The sequence below is a fragment of the Camellia sinensis genome, chromosome 1 (assembly GCF_055761805.1).
Source record: "Camellia sinensis isolate YWXY chromosome 1, ASM5576180v1, whole genome shotgun sequence".
In the NCBI taxonomy this organism is placed as follows: Eukaryota; Viridiplantae; Streptophyta; class Magnoliopsida; order Ericales; family Theaceae; genus Camellia; species Camellia sinensis.
Window position 1 is genome coordinate 244052500 of NC_138961.1, and position 19481 is coordinate 244071980.

The 19481-nt window shown below is 35.4% G+C and overlaps 1 protein-coding gene and 1 pseudogene across 2 annotated transcripts; both read right to left on the reverse strand.

Annotated features, from left to right (window-relative positions):
• Positions 1 to 3142: 3142 nt before the first annotated feature.
• Positions 3143 to 4620, reverse strand: LOC114295988 (uncharacterized; annotated as a pseudogene).
• Positions 4621 to 11990: 7370 nt separating this feature from the next.
• On the reverse strand, positions 11991 to 17420 carry LOC114296163 (uncharacterized). Of its 2 annotated transcripts, none has more exons than XM_028240446.2 (6): positions 17026 to 17420; positions 14219 to 14504; positions 13966 to 14072; positions 13694 to 13826; positions 13393 to 13587; positions 11991 to 12523 (listed from the first exon to the last, which is right to left on the reverse strand). In XM_028240446.2, the coding sequence occupies exons 2-6, from the start codon at positions 14483 to 14485 to the stop codon at positions 12230 to 12232; spliced, it is 996 nt and encodes a 331-aa protein (XP_028096247.1). In that variant the 5' UTR covers positions 14486 to 14504; positions 17026 to 17420; the 3' UTR covers positions 11991 to 12229. The 2 variants fall into 2 exon arrangements, with proteins under 2 accessions (XP_028096247.1, XP_082756363.1); XM_082900237.1 differs by having other exon boundaries at positions 14219 to 14871; positions 17026 to 17332.
• Between the last annotated feature and the right edge of the window lie 2061 nt (positions 17421 to 19481).

A 19481-nucleotide genomic window follows, 5' to 3' on the forward strand; every position in this document is an offset into this window, starting at 1 on the left:
CTCCCCGTCCCCAATCCCCGATGGCCAGAACTTCCCCGTTCCTGCCCCCAACGAGGATCAGATTTCCCCGACCCCCGAAAGTTTCCCGGTTCAAATCTGTTTTAACATTCAACACCGTCAACAACTTATCAACGAACAGATCATCAGCGAATATATCAACGAACACAGAAACCCCGTTATCAACGAACAAATCAACGAACACAGTAACATCCTTAAACAGAAACCCATCATCAGCAACATCCTCAAAAAATCATACACAAATACATACATACATACTCACATGTATACATTCACACATAGCACACACATATATTATACATACACACAGAGACACACACATACATGTATATACAGAGAGAGAGAGGGCGATGGAGGAGATCGGCTGATCGGCTGTGACGACGGAGCACACATATCTGAGATATCTGTGTGATTGCGACGACGGTGACTCAATGGACAAGAAGAGAGAGGACAGCGATGGAGGTGGAGCGAACGGCGGAGTCGACGGAGGTGAAACGGCAGTACGAGGTGGACAGCGATGGAGGCGCCGCAGACAGTGACGGCTGCGCTGAGGAGGCAGAAAGGAGAGGTGCAAGAGTAAGAGAGAGGAGAGGAGAGGTGCGAGAGTAAGAGAGAGTGTTAAGGGAAGAGAGAGAGAGAGAGAGAGAGAACAGAATAGTTACATAGAGGGTTGTATATTAAGGGATATGTATAGTAGTTTAATTCAGGGGGCTAACGGAGACGAGGTCGGGGCCGAGGACGAGCCAGGGCCGGGGGTGAAAAACATGTCACCGTCCCTGGCTTGAAAATCATTGAGAATTTATTTTTGAGTACCATCCCCGGCCCGTGGAGGATATTTTTTAGAGAAAAATCGCTCTAATCGGGGTCAGGGGATCCGGTCCCCGTCGAGCCGGTTTTAAATTGCCATCCGTATTGAACAATACATTCATTTATATTTTGACATCATATTACAAATGATTAATCATTTCACACGTTGAGATGTATTTATCGTTTAGATGTTTTCTTTATTTATTTATTGGTTTAGATGGTGTTGTGTGATTCTTTCTTAGTTAGTTGTTATTGATTTTTTTTTAATATATAATTTGATATTTTAATTTAGTTAAGAGTGTTTATTTTACAATCTTATAATTTTATTTATATATATATATATATATATGTATATATCATATAAAATCATTTTAGGATAATTTAACTACAACATATTTATATTTAATTTTTGTAATAAATTTTATATAATTTCTATTTCTACATATTTTTATTTTCCTAATGAATATAAAAGAAAATTAAATAGTTAGAATTACTTTTAATTTTATATTACTAATTCTTCTTCTAATTAAATATTATTTTTAATATCAAAATGATTATTTATTTTACTATTTTATAGTTTAATATACATTATACAAAATTATTATATAATAATTACACTTTTATAATATGATAGAATTAAAATTATCAAAATACACAAATAATTTAACTAAAATTAATATATATAAGTATCGAAGTAACAATTTTATAGAACGATAGCGCTAATATTATCAAAAATAAAAATAAAATTATTCTTTTATAACACATATTGTACCATCAAATATTTTTTGAAAAAAATAACACGTGTATTGCACGAATCAATTATTAATTATTATTAATTTTGTATCAGAGTGAGAAAATGATAATATTACCATTTTAAAAAATTATGAAAATAGAAATTGATATTTTTAATAATATTTTCAATAGGGGAGTACAGTATACGTCGGTCTAAAGTCAAAATCTTTAATTTGTCCATAAATCCAACTGTTCGGTAATTAAAACAAGCCATGTGGCAAAGTTAAAATGGTAGATATTTTCTAACTAAAGGAGAGGGAAGGAGGTGGGGGAGTCCGGCGTTAGGTATTGAAATGGGTTGTTTGCGAAGATTAAAAAACCAACAATGATAGAGACCACTAAAACAATAATTAGTGTTCTCACTTATTTTCTTAAAAAAAAAAAAAAAAAAAAATCAGTTTTTAAAAAGTTTCAGTTGTCACCAAAATATATATTTTTTAAATATATTAATTTTTTTATGACTTATAAAAACTCAAAAAAAAAAACCCAAACGCCGGCTCTGAATAGTTGGAATTAAAACTCAGGTATAAATGTTGAAATATGGTACTAGAAACGCCACATTAGTGAGAACACAAAAATAATATAATACATCTAGAACATTAAAAAAAAGGGACACCTAAGCCCTGCCACTTGGGCGAAGGCCACATTATTTCCTGATTTTAGTATTAATAGTTGATTTTGATTTTGATTTTGATTTTGATTTTGATTTTTTTTTTTTTTTTTTTGAGGGATGATATATAAATATAAATATAAAACTTAATACATATTTAATTTTCTCATTTTAATCTACACCTATTTCTGAAGTGTGAATCCTGCGGACCAAATTTTTATCATCTTTGGGCCCTTTTTTTTTTTCTCCTTTCCAGTAATTAACGGCAAATTATTTGTATGACATTTTTGTACATTGTATTTTGTTTGTATAGCACAATCTTATCTTTAAATGATAAATTTTTTACTAGATTTGAGTTTGCACTGCTTTTGTTGAAATTCAATTGTAGGTCAAGGTCACATTTGTAATGCATAAGAGTGCAATTCGGCCCAACCCCAACACAAGTACAACGGGTTATTATTGCTTGGCATAAGAGTTTAAAACTTTTCTTGGTTTATGGATTCTTAGTTATACATACATATATGTTGTTTATTTCTACCATTAATAGGAGGAACTAGCCTTTTCTATGGTTTATGCACTCTTAAATTTTATTATTTTAAATTTTTCTAATTGGTCAGAGGGACATAAACAAGACTCGAATCTAAATATGACATGATTTGGTAAAGAAACATCTTATTTACTAGGTTAATGACTTTTAATCTTTTTTAATTTTATAATTGAAAGTTAGAACAAATTTATAAACTTTTAACCTTTAATATTCATTTGTTAACATCAAAAAACTAATTACAGATACTCTTTCAAAATCAAAAACCTACCCAATCATGGGATTGTTACCATCATCTAATTATGCTACTAATTAATCATATAGTAAATGGAAAGAACTAGAGCAACTACCGCAAAAAATCAACTTAGATCTACAAATAGGCAAAAGAGCCTCGTTAACTTCAATTATGTGTATACCCAAAACAAAAAAGCATATTGATATTTGTATACCAACTCCACATATGATCATCAATTAACAGTAATTACTGAGATTTTAGCAGAATCATGTAAAGTACTTTGTTTTAATCAAACTCAACTCAGTTCCAAGCTATAAGCTGCTTTCACTTGCTTCAACTCCAACATCACTCAAATGGGTAGTGCTTTCTACACATTGGCTCTCTCTCATCTCAACACCAGACTCACTTTCTGCTGTTTGGCTCTCCCTCAACTCCACAGCAATCTCGCTGAATCGCCCGCTATCCGTTGTTTGGCTGGCTCTCTCTCAATTCAATCCCACTCTCATTGAAATGGCCACTATTTTCAGTAGTACTTCTACAGATTGGGCAAATGGGTGTTTTCAGAAGCCATATATCCACACATTTGGCATGAAAACTGTGCCTACACACAGGCAATAACCTGCACTTATCACCAACCTTAAAATTATCCAAACAAACAGCACAATCCACAGGACTATTACTACTACTTTCACACTCGCCTTTTGGTTTGAAATCAAAGCAAGGAAGATTCTCTACATCAGCTTTAGACATGCTTTTGTTGCTTCCAAAATTGCCTCTCTCGATCGCAGAACTCCTACCAAATCTTGTGGATGTCCCCTCAACGATACAGATATGAATTATGATCAAAACTCCAATGCCCACGAATAAGAACATCACAGAGATGACAATGGCCATGACCATGACCTGCGTGGCAACGCCCAAAACTTCATTACTCATCGCGACGTATTGTCAGTACTAATGTCTCTTAATTCTCATCCCAAAACAGCCAAACAGACCACCAACCTCACTTGAGAGACTTGTTCTTCTTAGAAGCAAACCCAATTCATATCCGCAAAATCAATATCTAAAAAGCTGAAAAAAAGGGAAATGAAACTTTTGAAAAAAAGATCGACTTACACAAGCTTTTCTTGGGCCTGTGAAGTATGTGGAGGATTCAGATGGATGTGGATGATGAATTTAGTTGCCAAGGTGAATGGATAAACTAAATAAAGACAATCTTGACGGAATTTTCTATCCCAAATTCCTCTGTTCTCGTGTTTCGAAATATGGAATATGTATCAGGATTTTTATATATGATCTAATAAATAATAGCTGTGAGTGTTTTGTGACGGAGAATGATGGATTAGGAAAGGGAGAGAGAATCCTTGGGCAAGAAAGAGAACCGATTCCTGACAAACACAAGGAGCTGATAATGGCACTGTTGTTGTTGTGGGTGTAGAGGACATTACATTAGTTAATGTTTAGTGGGGGAATTGGATGAATCTATGGAATGGAGTGGGTGGCAAATGATCAAATTTAAGACGGTGACAAGAAGATTATAATAACAAGTTTGAGAAGTCGAACTTTTCACTTTTATCTTCCTCCTACCATCGAGTGGTAGTTTGGGTTCTTCTCCATTTCTTTTCTTCTTTTTTATTTATTTATTTATTTTTATAAAAAATCTAGACTCATGTTGCATTGTTTTGGAAATATGTTAAAAAACTAATTTTTTTTGGCTTTTTTAACTCTTATCCTATTTAAGTCACATCATCTTATTTAAGTCACATCACCTCTCTAACACATCACTTCAAACCCAACCTAAACCCAACCCATATTTCATAAAAAGTCAAAAAGTACACTTGTTTAGTCTTCCCAAACTAGGCCTTATTAACGTGGATTATGATCTTTTCTTTTTAAAATGATTTCTTTATGTCATGTTTTATAATTCACACATTTTAGAGAAAACATTCATCGCAAGCTTCATGTAAAGTTACACTCGGTTACTCCTAAAGAATCAATTTAAGCAGTGAAAGCCAAACTCCATTTTCAAATAAATAAAACTTCATATTTGATAATCGAATCATTTGGTCTAAAGTGAGCTTCCTCAAACACACACAGAATTTCAAAAGTGCTCATGTCCTCAATTAATTACTAATTGTCATGCTCCTGCTATTCTCCCATCACCAATAAAAATCAAAGAACTCCACTTTTTTTTATTAATCACATGTGACTGTACCCTTAAAATACCAAATAACTTCTCCCACACTTTTTGGCAAAGTGGTAATTTTCCTTTGTCTAACTCATGGAATTGGGACCGACATGAAGTAGTATTAAAGCCTAAAAATCAACTTAAAAACTTGTTTGATTTGATATGATAGGTGAAAATTACAACTTATGAATGGTCGCATTTAGTAATTTTTCTTTGTCTAACTCATAGAATTAGGACCGACATGAAGTGGAATTGAAGCCTAAAAATCAACAACTCAAAAATTTGTATGATTTGATATGATAGGTGAAAATTACATAAATGACTTATGAATAGTCTCATTTAACATAAAAGACTAAAGTATTTATTGATAAGTGAGGATACAAATTTTATTTTTAGGCTGTGTTTAGTTGGGAGAATTGGAAAATGAAAGGAAAAAAGTGTGTGAAACTATGAAAGATTTGAAAAAAAAAAATGAAAAAAAATGTGTAAAATTAGATGAAATATAAGTTTATTTTATTTATATTTCAGTTACCTTTTCCTTTTTACTTTCTTAATCTATTCCCAAATTACTCAACCCAAACACAGTATTAGTGTGTTTCCATAAAAATTCCATTTCTTTTGTAAATTGGTGCCCCAATTTCCATTGACATGTTAGAGCATCTCCAACGATAGTAGGCATTTTACCTATCTAAATATTACTATAAAGTATATATTTTATTTTGCCTATCGACTGTTTTATGTTTTTACTCCAACCATGCTCTTTATTTTAGCTATTTATCCAAATACTATTAATTTTATAGAATGCCACGTCAACAACAAAGATGGAGGGAAATGATCCTAATGATTGAATACATTTTGCCTAGCGTTGAAGGCTAGCTACATGTAGCTAGTGAATATGAGTTGAGGCAAAATGCCTAATCATATACCTAGTGCATTGGAATTGAAAAAAGTGAATCACACTAGGCATTTTAACTAACAAGTATTATATGCCTAGTGCATTGGAGATGCTCTAAGAGTTAAAAAAGCCAAAAAAAATTAGTTTTTTAACATATTTCCAAAACAATTAATTGCTTCCTCAAGTCTCTATTCATTTGCAAATACACACAATGCAATGAAATAATGATTCAAAATCGTAATATGCATTTCTAAGCTAATTTAAAGAATGAAATAATTAAAATAAAATAAAATAAGCTACAAAATGTTGTAAGTTTTATGAATGATTTTTTTGTATATTCAATTGTATATCTTTACAAGATGGTCACCCGTTTATACAACCCTAAAGCTATGAGTGAAAAAGGAAAATATGAAAAAGGAAATACAGCCAAATAGTTACACCACAATCTTTCCTAATTCTATACACAATACAGTCTTCCTTAATTCTATACACAATATATTTCTCATACCCCCGCTCAAACTCAAGGTATTTTAGCGGAAAACACTGAGAGTTTGCTAAGAAGAAATTGAAACCGAGCGGTAGTGTGAGTCTTAGTGAAGAAGTCTGCAAATTGCAAAGCCGAAGAGACAAAAGGAAGCGAGATAGAGCCAGACTGCAGATGTTGTCAGACAAAGTGACAATCAATCTCAATGTGTTTCGTCCGTTCATAGAAGACAATATTGTGGGCAATCTAAATAGCACTACGGTTGTCACAATAGAGTCAAGTCGGAGAAGACTGAGGGACACCCAAATCAAATAAGAGACAACGAAGCCAAATAATCTCAGCACTAGCATGAGTCATAGCACAGTACTCAGCTTCGGCAGTAGAGCGAGCAATAATAGTTTGTTTTTTGCTTTTCCAATAGATCAAGGAATCGCCAAGAAACATACAGAAACCAGACGTGGACTTGCGATCAGTAACATCACCAACCCAATTAGAATCAGCATAGGCCATCAAATCTAGAAAGGAAGTAGAGGATAATAGTAAACCCTGAAAGATAGTACCTCGGAGATAACGAAGAATCCCAACCAATGCAGCGCAATGTGGATAGTTAGGAGCAAAAACAAATTGGCTAACCACATGCACAACATAGGCAAAATCAGGATGAGTAACCGTCAGATAAACTAAGCAACCCACAAGCTTGCGATATAAAGTGAGATTATGCAATGGGACACCATCAGTAGAGTTGAGCTTCACATTAAGCTCAGTAGGTGTATCAGAAACCTTAGTATCAGTAAGACCAGCACGGTGAATGACCTCATGAGCATACTTAGCCTGAGACAGAAAATAGCTTTTTGGAGAAAAAGCAGCTTCAATACCAAGAAAAAACCGCAAAGGACCAAGATCCTTCATCTCAAAGGTACGGAAAAGATGCTGCTAGACCTCAGAGATAGTAGAAGAGTCAGAGCTAGTGATGATCATATCATCCACATACAGTAATAAGGCAACAAATTCGGCTGAGGTGTGGAGAAGAAATAAAGCAGAGTCCTAGGCATAAGGATGAAACCCAATCTCAATAACAGCAGTCTGAAAGCAATCATACCAAGCACGAGAAGGTTGCTTCAGACCATACAGAGCACACCAAAGGCGACAAACCTGTCTAGAGGAATGGTGAAGGCCACGAGGAGGATGCATGTAAACCTCCTCAGTGAGATGGCCATTAAGAAAAGCATTCTTAACATCCATCTGATTAAGAGGCCAAGAACGAATAGCAGCGACAGAGATCAAAGTATGAACAGTAATCATCTTTGCAACAAGAGCGAAGGTCTCCTCATAATCAATACCACACTTCTATGAGGAACCTTTGGCAACCAGACGAGCTTTGTAGCACTCAAGAGAACCACCAGAATGAGTCTTGACTTTGTAGACCCATTTGCAACCAACTAGATTCTTATCAGCAGGCAAAGGAACCAACTCCCAAGTACTAGTTTTCTGTAAAGCAGACAACTCATCCTCCATACCTTGAACCCAATGAGGATCCTGATAGGCCTCAATGTAAGACTGAGGTTCTGAAAAAGAGTGAATAGCAAACAAAAAAATACGATAAGAAGCAGAAAAACATGTATGAGACCAATCCAACCTGTTTGGAGGACAACATTTATGAGGAGGATAGCGGTGTACAGTAGGATCAGAGTCGTCAGAAACAGAAAAAGCAGTAACAAGAGTAGAGACAACTAGTGGTGCGGGAGCCTTGTAACGAGAATAGACCAACAACAGAGGCGAAGAAGGAGCCATAGGTGACGTAGACGGAGAAATAGGAATGGCCTTAGGAGGAATAGTGGCGATATACTCATCTGATAAGACCTCAGAAGGAAATAGGTCAATGTGAACCAAATCCTCTTTGGAAACGGGAGCAGTGAGAGGGGAAAACTGAAAGTAAGACAAACATTCGAGAAAAGCAACATAACAGGAGACATAGAGGTGAGGAGAGACATGGTTGTAACAGCGGTAGCCTTTCTAAGTAAGACTGTAGCCCAGAAAAACACACAAGACAGACCGGGCACTGAATTTGGTCTGATCTTTACAGGAAATGAAGACAAAACAAGCAGACCCAAAGACACGCAAGAGGGAATAATTGAGAGATTGGGAATACAGAGCCTGATAAGGGGATTGATCAGAGAGTAGGGGAGTAGGCATGCGATTAAGAAGGAAAGCAGCGGTAAGAACTACCTCACCTCAAAATGGTGCCGGAACAAAGGCAGAGAGAATGAGAGATCGAGCTGTCTCAAGGAGATAACAATGTGTACGCTCAGCATGATTATTTTAGGCAGGGGAATCAGTACAGGAGGTTTGGTTAATGGTGCCCAATTTGGCCAAATACTCACAAAATTTAGTTTTAAAGTATTCTTCACCCAAGTCAGAACGAAGTATTTTAATTGTGGCCCCAAACTGTGTAGTGATCATAGACTGAAAGGTACGATATATCTGGTAGAAGTCAGATTTTTGAGCCATAAGATAAACCCAGGTATAGCGGGTACAATCATCAACAAATGATATGTAGTATGCAGAACCTCCTTTAGTGAGAACATGAGAAGGTCTCCAGACATCAATATGGACAAGAGGAAAAAGGGAAACATAAATAGAAGTACTGTTATTAAAAGGTAAAACTATTATTTTAACAAGTTTACATTCTCGACATTCATTAATTTGACTAGGAGAAACTTTACCTAACAATCCTGACTGAGCTAAAGACCGCAAACGGTTAACAGACAAATAACCTAAGTGAGAATGCCATAAATAAAACTGACTCGACTAAGAATCTAACTGAAAAGATGAAAGTGTAATGAGGGAAGTAGACAGAGGAAGATGCAGACTTTCCACCACATAGAGATCTCCAACTTTACGGCCGGTTCCAATCTGCTTCTTAGACACTCGATCTTGCACACAACAGACAGAAGAAGAAAAGATAACATCAAAACCAAAAGTATCAAGATGACTAATAGAAAGCAAGTTAACAGACAGTTGAGGAACAGAAAGAACAAAGGGAATAGTAATAGCGGACATGATAGAGGATAAAACAGACCCAACAGATAGGACAGACATACCAGACCCATTAGTAGTATTAATAGTAATAGGGGAGGGATGGGGGATACAGTGTTAGATTAAGGAAAGATGAGCAGTTATATGATGAGAGGCACTAGAATCAAAAAGTTAGACAGAGGAAGGGATACCTAAAGATGACCCAAGCAAACCTATATGAAGAGAGGTGAGAGCGGAGACAGATGAAGATGACTGAGAGGTAGACAAGATCTGCTGAAGCTAAGCAACCTGAGAACTCAAGGAAGCCAAATCAGGACCTAGAGCCGGAGGGGATGCAGTATAAGTGGCGGGAGGTCGGAAAGAACACTGAGCTGGTGCTCGGGACTAAGACTGCTGAGAAGACAGACGTCCTTTCTTGGGACAATTGTACTTCCAATGACCCTTCTGATGGCAGAAAGCACACTAATCTAATGGTGGAGGCCCCTTCTTGGTCTTTGCAGTGGCCTGAAGCTGATGAAATGAGGGGTTCGACAATAGAGGAGGTTGAGTAGGAGCCAAGAAGACAAATAGAGATAGAATCTGAATGGCTGTCTTAAGACGGGTTTCTTCAGAGAGAAGCTCACGAAAAATAGCATCTATAGGAGGGAGAGGAGACCGATGTAGTATGTCGCCACGGATAACCTCATACTGAATGGAGAGAGCCGTTAAGAACTGCACTAAACGACCTTGGTTTCCGAAACTCAGCATAAGCGTCTAGTGCCTTAAGGCTAGATGGTTCCATGAGAGCCAACTGATCCCAGAGGCCTATCATCTCTATGTAGAAGTCCTGAATAGATTGATCCTATTGACGAGCACTCTGAATAGCTATTTCTAACTCATATCACATGGCAAAGTTGGACTGCTGATACGCACCCAATAAATAGTCCCACACCTCCTTGGCAGTACCGTATTTGGAAAACATCATTCTAATACAGTCATCCACATAATTATGAAACCAGGTTAGAACTTGGGTATTATCACAATCCCAAGTGTCACAGGAAGTCAAATATCCTTCTTGTTTCGGGTCCAATGGATGAGGAATAGAACCAAAAACATAGCTTCATTTTTTCTTACCAAGAAAGAAATTCTTTATGACACTAGCCCAATAAGCATAATTGGCACCAGTAAGCTTACATCTGATTGTTTGGATTTTGGTGTCTATCATTATAATAAATCAAAGATTCACAGGTGAAAATATAATAATGACTAACAATTGGGCCAAACTATAAATAAGAGTTTTGACCCAAATAACAGTACTGAGAGAGTCAAAGCCACGAACTCAGAGAGACAAATAGGTATAAACAGAGCAAGGCAAAGCAGAGATTGACCGAGTGAGGCAAATCACCACCACTTCAATTGCGTGAACCAAGGTTCGAACGAGTGAGTTCAAGCGAACACGATCGTGACTAGAAAGATTAGACGACTCGACTCCAATTAGCGAAGACGATGTCGTAATGCGAACCAGAGAGAGATCAGTCAAGAACCTATTTCAATATCGCAGTTGGGGGAGAAGATCACCCATAACTTACGACTTAGAAAGAGCAACAATTTCTAGGGTTTTGGCTCTGATACCATGTAAGTTTTCTGAATGATTTTCTGTATATTCAATTGTATATCTTTACAAGGTCACCCGTTTATATAACCCTAAACCTATGAGTGAAAAAGAAAAATACGAAAAAGAAATTACAACTAAATAGTTATAGCATGATCTTTTTTAATTCTATACACAATACAATCCTCCCTAATTCTATACACAATATATTTCTCACAAATGTACATTGCACCAACATTTTAATGTGTCATTATCATTTCCCTAGCTTATATAGTGGGTGTTTAGAAAGTTGCTATTTTAGTATGCTATTTTAATTTTTGACTATTTTAGTAGGTTAAAATTTTTATGCTTGAGAAGATAATTGAATTTTTTTGTAGTTGGATGTGATATTTGTGAGCGAAAAAGTAAAATGATTATAAATTTGATGTAACATTTTGTCTTATAGACTATTTTAGCCTATTTTGTAAATTTTAACCCAAAAAAACCCAAAAAAGCCCTTCCCAAACACCTTTATAATATAATCATATTCCTTCAACTTGTATTATGCTGTAGTATAATACAATATAAAATAAATTGAGAACAGAATACCGCGTCCTTTACAGAAAGGCACATCAAAATCGTTTGGTGAATGGATCAGCTTTAATGGTGACGTTAAAGTTGCATTATAATTCTCTGCTAGGCTATCAGTGTCGGTAAGAAAAACATTAATCAAAGAAAAAATAAATTGGATATTTATGTATGATTAAGAAAAAGTTAAAGACATTATAATTGAGTAGGCAAAAAATCAATATTGGAGTCTAAGAAATGCACAAATGAATATCGACAGCTACTGTCATAGTTCCACAAATGATGCAATGGTATCTAACAGTAAAAATCTTATCCGAAAGTTACTACAGAATTTATAGCCCAACCGCCATTTGAAACAATCTCAATGTGACAGTGTTTACAAGTAAAATATAATGAACCAAACCAAAACAAAGGCAAAAGTGACGCAACGAGACATTACTCGCTAAAGCTCTCTTCATGATGCTACGAACCCAAAACAAGACCTTCGGGAATAGCAGTCAAACGAAGGACAGCTTGAGCGCTTAGCGGGGAGAGCTTTGACTTGCAGAAGTGCTCCCACGAACCCATGTCCCTCTCTGAATCCTCATCCTCAGAGGCTGCAGTCTGAGATGGGACATGACACTTCTCATACACAGTTTGGAGTTCAAACAAAAGACCACGAGCAGCCTCCCTTGATTCAGGAAGCTGGTCACTAAGCTGAGATGCAGCTATTTGGATCAATTTGTCAATCCCATATGCTCTGATTCCCTCCACTCCCTGTACAGCATGCACCATTAAAAACAAAAACAAAAGTACAAAGAAACAGAGACTTCAAGAACAAGCAGAGAGAGTACAAAGAAAATAGTGGGTCTACTAGTAACATCAATGCAAAAAGTGGAAAAGAATCAATGAATAATTAAAAAAATAAGAACTCACTTTTTTTTTTCCTCACAAAAGACACAATGACTAATAATACTCCATCGAGAAGGGTAGAGAAGCCCACTATATATTAAATAGAGAAAGCCCATCGGTCAAGATTCACTGGAAAATATTGGGCCATCTCTCCAGCTTTATGAATACTAGTTTGTCACTATGAGTACTGCTCTACTGCTACCAAGTGTTTTTTTCTTTCTTGAAAATGCAACATAATTTCACAAAAAGAAATGAAAAAAAAAATGTCTCACAGCAAAACCTTGATACACTACAACAAAAGAGCACATAAAGTAAATAATAAGATCAAAATACCAATACAAAGGCAGTATAAAGTAAATATTAGCATCAAAATACCAACACAAGAAAAAGAGGTTCTCAATAAAGCATATCTGTAACAATCCCAACATTGTAGACATCACATAGGAAAAATTTATTGTTTGCATTAATGGTATTGAGTTAAGAAGACATGCAGAACACAATAGGCTTTGCTCCATAACAGAATATGAAGAGATATGATGCATCAACAAGAGACTTGAGGAGTTTTTTCTCTTTCCTCCCAATTCTTTTCAAGATCTGAGTGGGGCATAAAGAATAAGATCTTACTTGGGTAAGTCAACAACAAAACAGGGTTAACAATGGTGGAAAACAATCTAAACTGACCAGAAGGCAGGAAAGTAAAAGGCAAAGGGAAAAACTGAATGTACAATTCTTACCAGTTGTTGAACACTTCGACAAAAGCACATTGAAGCCTTGGCTCGAACTCGAGGATTCCTGTTCTTAAGATAAGGTTGCAACTTCGGTAACAACAAAATGGGGGAAACCCAAACAGTCATGGCTACTAAAGTTCTCTCAGCTGCCTCACATACAAATCGTTTGTCTTGTGAAGCCTTGAGAAGAAGCTGCACAAGCTAGACATGATACAGTATAACTAGCATTAGTTTAGATTTAGATTAAGAAAAGGGACATTAATCAAAGCATGTAACAAGAAGCAGAAATTCAATGAAAATATGTTACCAGAGGATCCAATGAGTCAATAATGTGATCACCGTACACACTAAAAATATCAGCACATGTCATAATTGCAGTCTTACATACTGCACTTCTCGGATTCTTCAAAGATTTCACAATTAGAGGGATCACATTCTCCCTGTTCATCAAAATGTGATTGCAATCAACAGGACAAATAAAATAATATATATATATATATATGAGGATGAATTTATAAATGTGAACATTGTCCCCCACTTCTTTAATCATATCATCAGAAAAAAGAAATTGAGACTTACAGCATGCTGACAATTGTTTCCCTGTGAAATCTAGATAACTGGCGTACATTATTGAGTGCCTCACATACCAAAACCCAATCTTTAGAGTCTAACCCAGCCAAAAGTGTCTGAATAAACAAAAAAAGAAATGTATGGACATCAATGAGAAGTTCACCATAACCAAATATCTATTAAATTCATCAGAATCAGATTCAGTATACTTCAAAAGCTCGAGCCAAGCATCATGAGGAGATATCAACAAACATACTCCTACCTTGAGACTTGTGTCCACATCTTCTACTTTTTTCAAATTCACAGATTCAATGTATTCTACTTCTGAGCTTCCCAACTGTACCCCAGATTTCACACTTTCATCTCCATTGACTGGAGTTTCAATCAAGGAGGCAGTGTTTTTCCTCTGCTTTTCTTCAAGAGTTCCATGCTCAGCATGAGGTTTAATAAAGCTCCCCTTACTGGAGCTTTCATTTTTCCTTTCAGAGGCAGGTAGTGTATTGAGATCTCTCAGAGCATTCCCCAACATCACTGAAGGAGGTAAAAGCCTGAAACACGAAGAAAATAATTTACAGAGGATCGTTCTGAACTGAACAGTTCCAGTTCTTATACCATGTAAGATAACTCTCTCTGGCTGCACAATCATCAAGCTATCTATGTTGGATGCTGGATAAGCCCATGAAAGATAATGCCATACAAGTTTCGCAAGGAAGCAAAAGAAGTATGCACTATAAACTCAAGCAAGGTACAACAACTATATACATCACCAGGTTGACATCCTGCATCACTGAAGTCTCAACTCCCTGTTGAGATGAATCATGTTACCCTAATTTTAGGTTCATCTCAGGACATGACATAGCCTTAATAGACACTATTTGAGAACTCGGATAGTCAGATGAGAATATAGGGTTCATTCTGCTGTCCAATTTGCTTTAATTGAAAACACCATCCATCAAATATAGACAAAAAAACAGATGATGCAATTTATCTTAACACATGCATCTTTGTTTTTCAAATAAGTAAATTGTATTGGAAAAGGAAGGAGGAACATAATATTCTTGTTAATAGTAGAAATTCGGAGAAGCAAATCCTAGAGAATAACATTCTTGTTGTTACTCATTAGCCAAAGAAAAGCAGGGATGGGAGTGACCTATTCTTAGCCATCAATATATATATATATATATATATTTATCCATCATTTTATTTATTTCTCTTTTACAATAATTATTTAAGCATATTCTATCCTGAATGAATCGAACAATGCTCATTTCTCTAATTTTCCATCTAAATGTTGAAAATTTGTCAAATTATATTCTACTTTTACAAATTCACATATAGGTCATAGTATGCATAACTATTTGACTTTACTTGCAACCACTATGCTTCTATTTGAGCATCTGAAAGCCTATTGTCATTATCTTATTCCTACTTAAGATCTTGTAATAAGATGTCCACTCTAGTAGCAGCATCTTGAATCTCCTAGCTTCAGATGTGAATTATCCATCTTTCCATATCAAGGGGCAATAATTTCTTAATAAACCCTCCCACCTTGATGAAATTGTCCATAGCCAAAATCATTATCATAGTTTCACACCTCCCCTTACAATTACTTTGCCTACTTCGCATGTTGATAGCTCCTCTTCCTATGTTTAACCATAACTTGTTCTTCCACTCCAAAAATATAACAAATTCATCAGCCATACACCGTACATACACATATTTTTTAGGTGCGCATCTTTAGAAATTAGTTGCAAACACAAAAAAGGGGTCAAGGACGGCCTGTATGACCAAAACACAACGCACATATGCACAACAAAGTTTCCCCTCTGATCTTGCAAAGATATGTATAACCAATATCATGATGCGTTGGATGCAATGACACCATTTTACATATTGAAATTGCCAAGCCAATGTATAAAAATATATAACCATGAACAAAGACGCATGTTGAGCAACAACACTAGTAAGTTACAAGACCATAGAACCGCAACACATAATAGTGAAGTGTGAATACAATAGTCATAGAAACCAGGGCCCTAAAATTACCGACTCTCTTGGACAGTGACCAATGTGCCATGAAAACATCCCCAATCCATGTTGGAAAATAATGGATTTTTGCCTTTTGGCAACTTTAATTTGAAATTAAAATGGGACCCAACCACCGGTTGAGGTGGGTTTAAGTGGTTTTGTATTCTCTTAACTGAGAAGATTGGGTTTAGATTTGGACTTAGTCTTGGTTTAGATTGGGCCTAGACTTGTACTTGTGCATGTGCTGAGTTTGGTCTTAGACTTGGACTTGGACCTAGGCTTGAGCTCTATGCTGGGCTCAGTTTGTGTATGTGTTTGAGATTGGGCTTAGATCGGATTGTTACCCAACACCCGTTTCCATTTTACAACCCATCTAGTTTAATTCTCAAAACTTATTCATTATATACACATTATCATTTATATAATGGTTTTGGAGTTTTGAACCTTTGTAACTCTAGTCCTAATGGCTAGAGTTGATGGCATTTGATGGCCCTTGATGTATAGCCTTCATGGCTAGGGATTCCCTACTTGTATAAATAGAGACTTTTCCCCCTCCAACTTGGAAAAATAATTTTAGAGAGGTTTTGTGATGGAAAATGATATGGTGTTTTGAGATAAAAAGTTGGAGTGATTTTTTACACCAAAAGAAATTTTTCCTATCTTCTTTTGTATTCATGTATTATTATGGAAAAATGACCAACAATCCAGACCTAATTCAAAACCCTAAACTTGCTCGAATTCCACCAAAATCAGAGAAACAAAACATTCTAGCTTCATTCTGCACTATATGATTAATAACATCAAAAAAACAAAAAAAAAAATATTGTAATTAATTGTAGTGAGGATTATCAAATCAGCATTACAAAAAATTGTCATTAATTGAGAGATCTTAATCTTCAAAGTGAAACTATATACACTTCAATCCGATCGAAATCTTCTTTCTAGACTGATTTGAAGTACAGATTTCACAAAAACCAGTATAAAAAATAAAAAATAAATAAAAAATAAACTAACAAGTAATTATAGATGCAAAGAGATTACCACAGAAGCAGAAGCAATCGAGTAAACGGTAGTCACAATGCTTTCAATCTTCTCTCACTCTAATCAGATTCAAGTATGTACGTACATACATACAGTGTAGAGAGAGAGAAAGAGTAGATAAGAGAGAGAGAGAGAGAGAGAGAGAGAGAGAGATTTGTAACCAGAGACGCCTTTTATATTTAGTGTTACCCGACCTGGGCCGGCAAGCACTAATGAATTTGCATGTGACCGCCGAGGGAGGGAGGGAGGGAGAGAGCAGAGATATATAAATCCCCAAATTTTACTTCCAATATGCCCCCGTTTTTTTGCCATAAATATCCCAACTGTCACTGCTTCTCACTGTTTACTTGGTTTTGATTGGGACTTCAAAATTTTTGAACTTGGAGCTCCATCCAAAGGAAAGACAATATATATGATATTAACATTTATTTATTTAGATAATTATATTTATTTGGATTGTATTTTTTTTTTTTACATTTTTTTTTATAAAAAAAAAGTCAAAAAATATATCCTAAACAACCCCTTACTCATACAAATTGAAAAGATAATAAATGTCTTTTACTAATAAATACATTTGTACATTAATGCTTAATTTGAGAATTTGGTTAAAAATCACCTCGTATCTTTATTTTTTTTATATATTTTAAAAAAAAATTCAAAAAATCGGCTTTTAACTAACTTTTCAAAACAAAATTTGTTTGAGATGCACTATTTTACTATATTTTTTACTTTTTATTTTATTTATATCACATTACTTTTTATTTAGGTCATATCACATTTTTACCATATTACATATCTTTTTATAAAAAATAAAAAAATATATTTATTTAAATCAATCAAAACTACCTTAAAATAATAGTAATAACAATCCGAATCATTAGTGTAGGAATATAATTTCAAATTGATGACTGTTTGGTGATTACACAGCTGTGTTATGATAAAAAATAGAATAATGTTTGAGAGATCAAAATTCTTCCCCCCTAATTCACCTAATGCTCAAAACGACGTCGTTTTGGGCATTTTCTTTTTTTTTTTTCCTGTTTCCTTCGTCTTTTTCATGCAGCTCTGAGACCGGGAGAGGGAGAGAAAGAGAGAGGGAGAGGCAGGTCGCAGTTCGTCGCCATCGCAGGGAAGAGCTCGTCGCCAGGATGTCGCAGCTCGTCGTCCAGCCCAGCCCGATCGCCGCCCAGCCCAGCCCAACCCCGCCTCTGCCCAGCCTCGCCGTCGCAGCCCCGCCTTTGCCCAGCCCAGACCTGCCTCCGCCTCCTCCTCCCCTGTGATTATGGCCCCCTCCAGTTCCTCTCCTCCTCCTCCTTCCTCCTTCCTCCTTCCTTCTCTTCTCCTTCTTCCTTCTGATTTTCTGCTTCTGAAACAAAAAAAAAAAAAAATTAGGGGGATTCGGGGAGATCATTTTCGAGCTCCCTAGCACGACCGTAAAAAATATAACAAAAATGTTAGAGATTTCAAAAATTTTACTAAATGTCTATATTTGATAAAATTTTTAGTAGAATTTTTAAAATCTCTAACATTACTCAAAATATAATTACATGGGGTTGATGTGTCTTGACCCATGATTTGAAAATGCATATATTAATATTAATAATTGTGATAATATGCATTTTTTTTTAGTTAAATCATGTGGCATGATCTTAGATTGATGAGTTACGTGGTATGAAATGACTGACCAAGATGTGATCATGATTCGCATCAATACTGGTCGAGATGTGGCCATGGTTCACATCAGTTGAGATATTGGACTAAACATATAAGTCATGTAAACTACGACTCCTAAATTAATTGGTGATGAAATTATTAAAAGAAAATCCGTCAATTGAATCATAAATAATAATCGGTGTCAAAGTCTTAGATGTAAAAGACTTTGAAAGGAGGCAATTTATATAAAGACTTTATTGTGTTTAGATTTGTTGTGATTGTTACTGCTTTGGTTAATGTTAACCTTAGTGTTTCCAGATTTTAATACAAATTGTGATAAAGAGTTTATCGTGTTTTTAATTTATTGTGATAAAGAGTTTATGGTGTTAACGGGCCACTGGCCCCTTGGCCTCCATAACACCAACAGCAAACAATGGGGGTGTTTGGCAAGTTGGGTCAGATTTTGTTTTAAATAGTCAATAAAAATAAAATATTTTAAAATAATTAATAAAATAAATGTTATATTTAAATTATAATTTTTTTTTCATAATTATCAAACCAATTACAAAAAAAAAAAAGTCGATTATCATCTCGAACATAACCTTTTTAATTAGATTAATAGGTAAAACGAAAATGTTAGAGATCCTAAAAGATTTATCAAAATTTCTATCAAAAATCTCACATGGGTGTGAGACCTACACCATGTGGGTCCTACACCCATGTGAAACATTTGATAGAAATTTTGATAAATCTTTTGGGATTTCTAACATTATAGTCAAATTTTCAAACTGGCCTAGGGTACA

Bases quoted from the DNA above. Each gene is read 5' to 3' on its own strand.
- LOC114296163 (XM_082900237.1), bottom strand. From the start codon at position 14,602: ATGATTGTGCAGCCAGAGAGAGTTATCTTACATGGTATAAGAACTGGA. The intron at 14,073-14,218 runs GTAGGAGTATGT...TTGTTTATTCAG, and splicing joins ATGTGGACACAAGTCTCAAG to ACACTTTTGGCTGGGTTAGA. The intron at 12,524-13,392 runs GTAAGAATTGTA...CATGCTGTACAG, and splicing joins GTCGAAGTGTTCAACAACTG to GGAGTGGAGGGAATCAGAGC.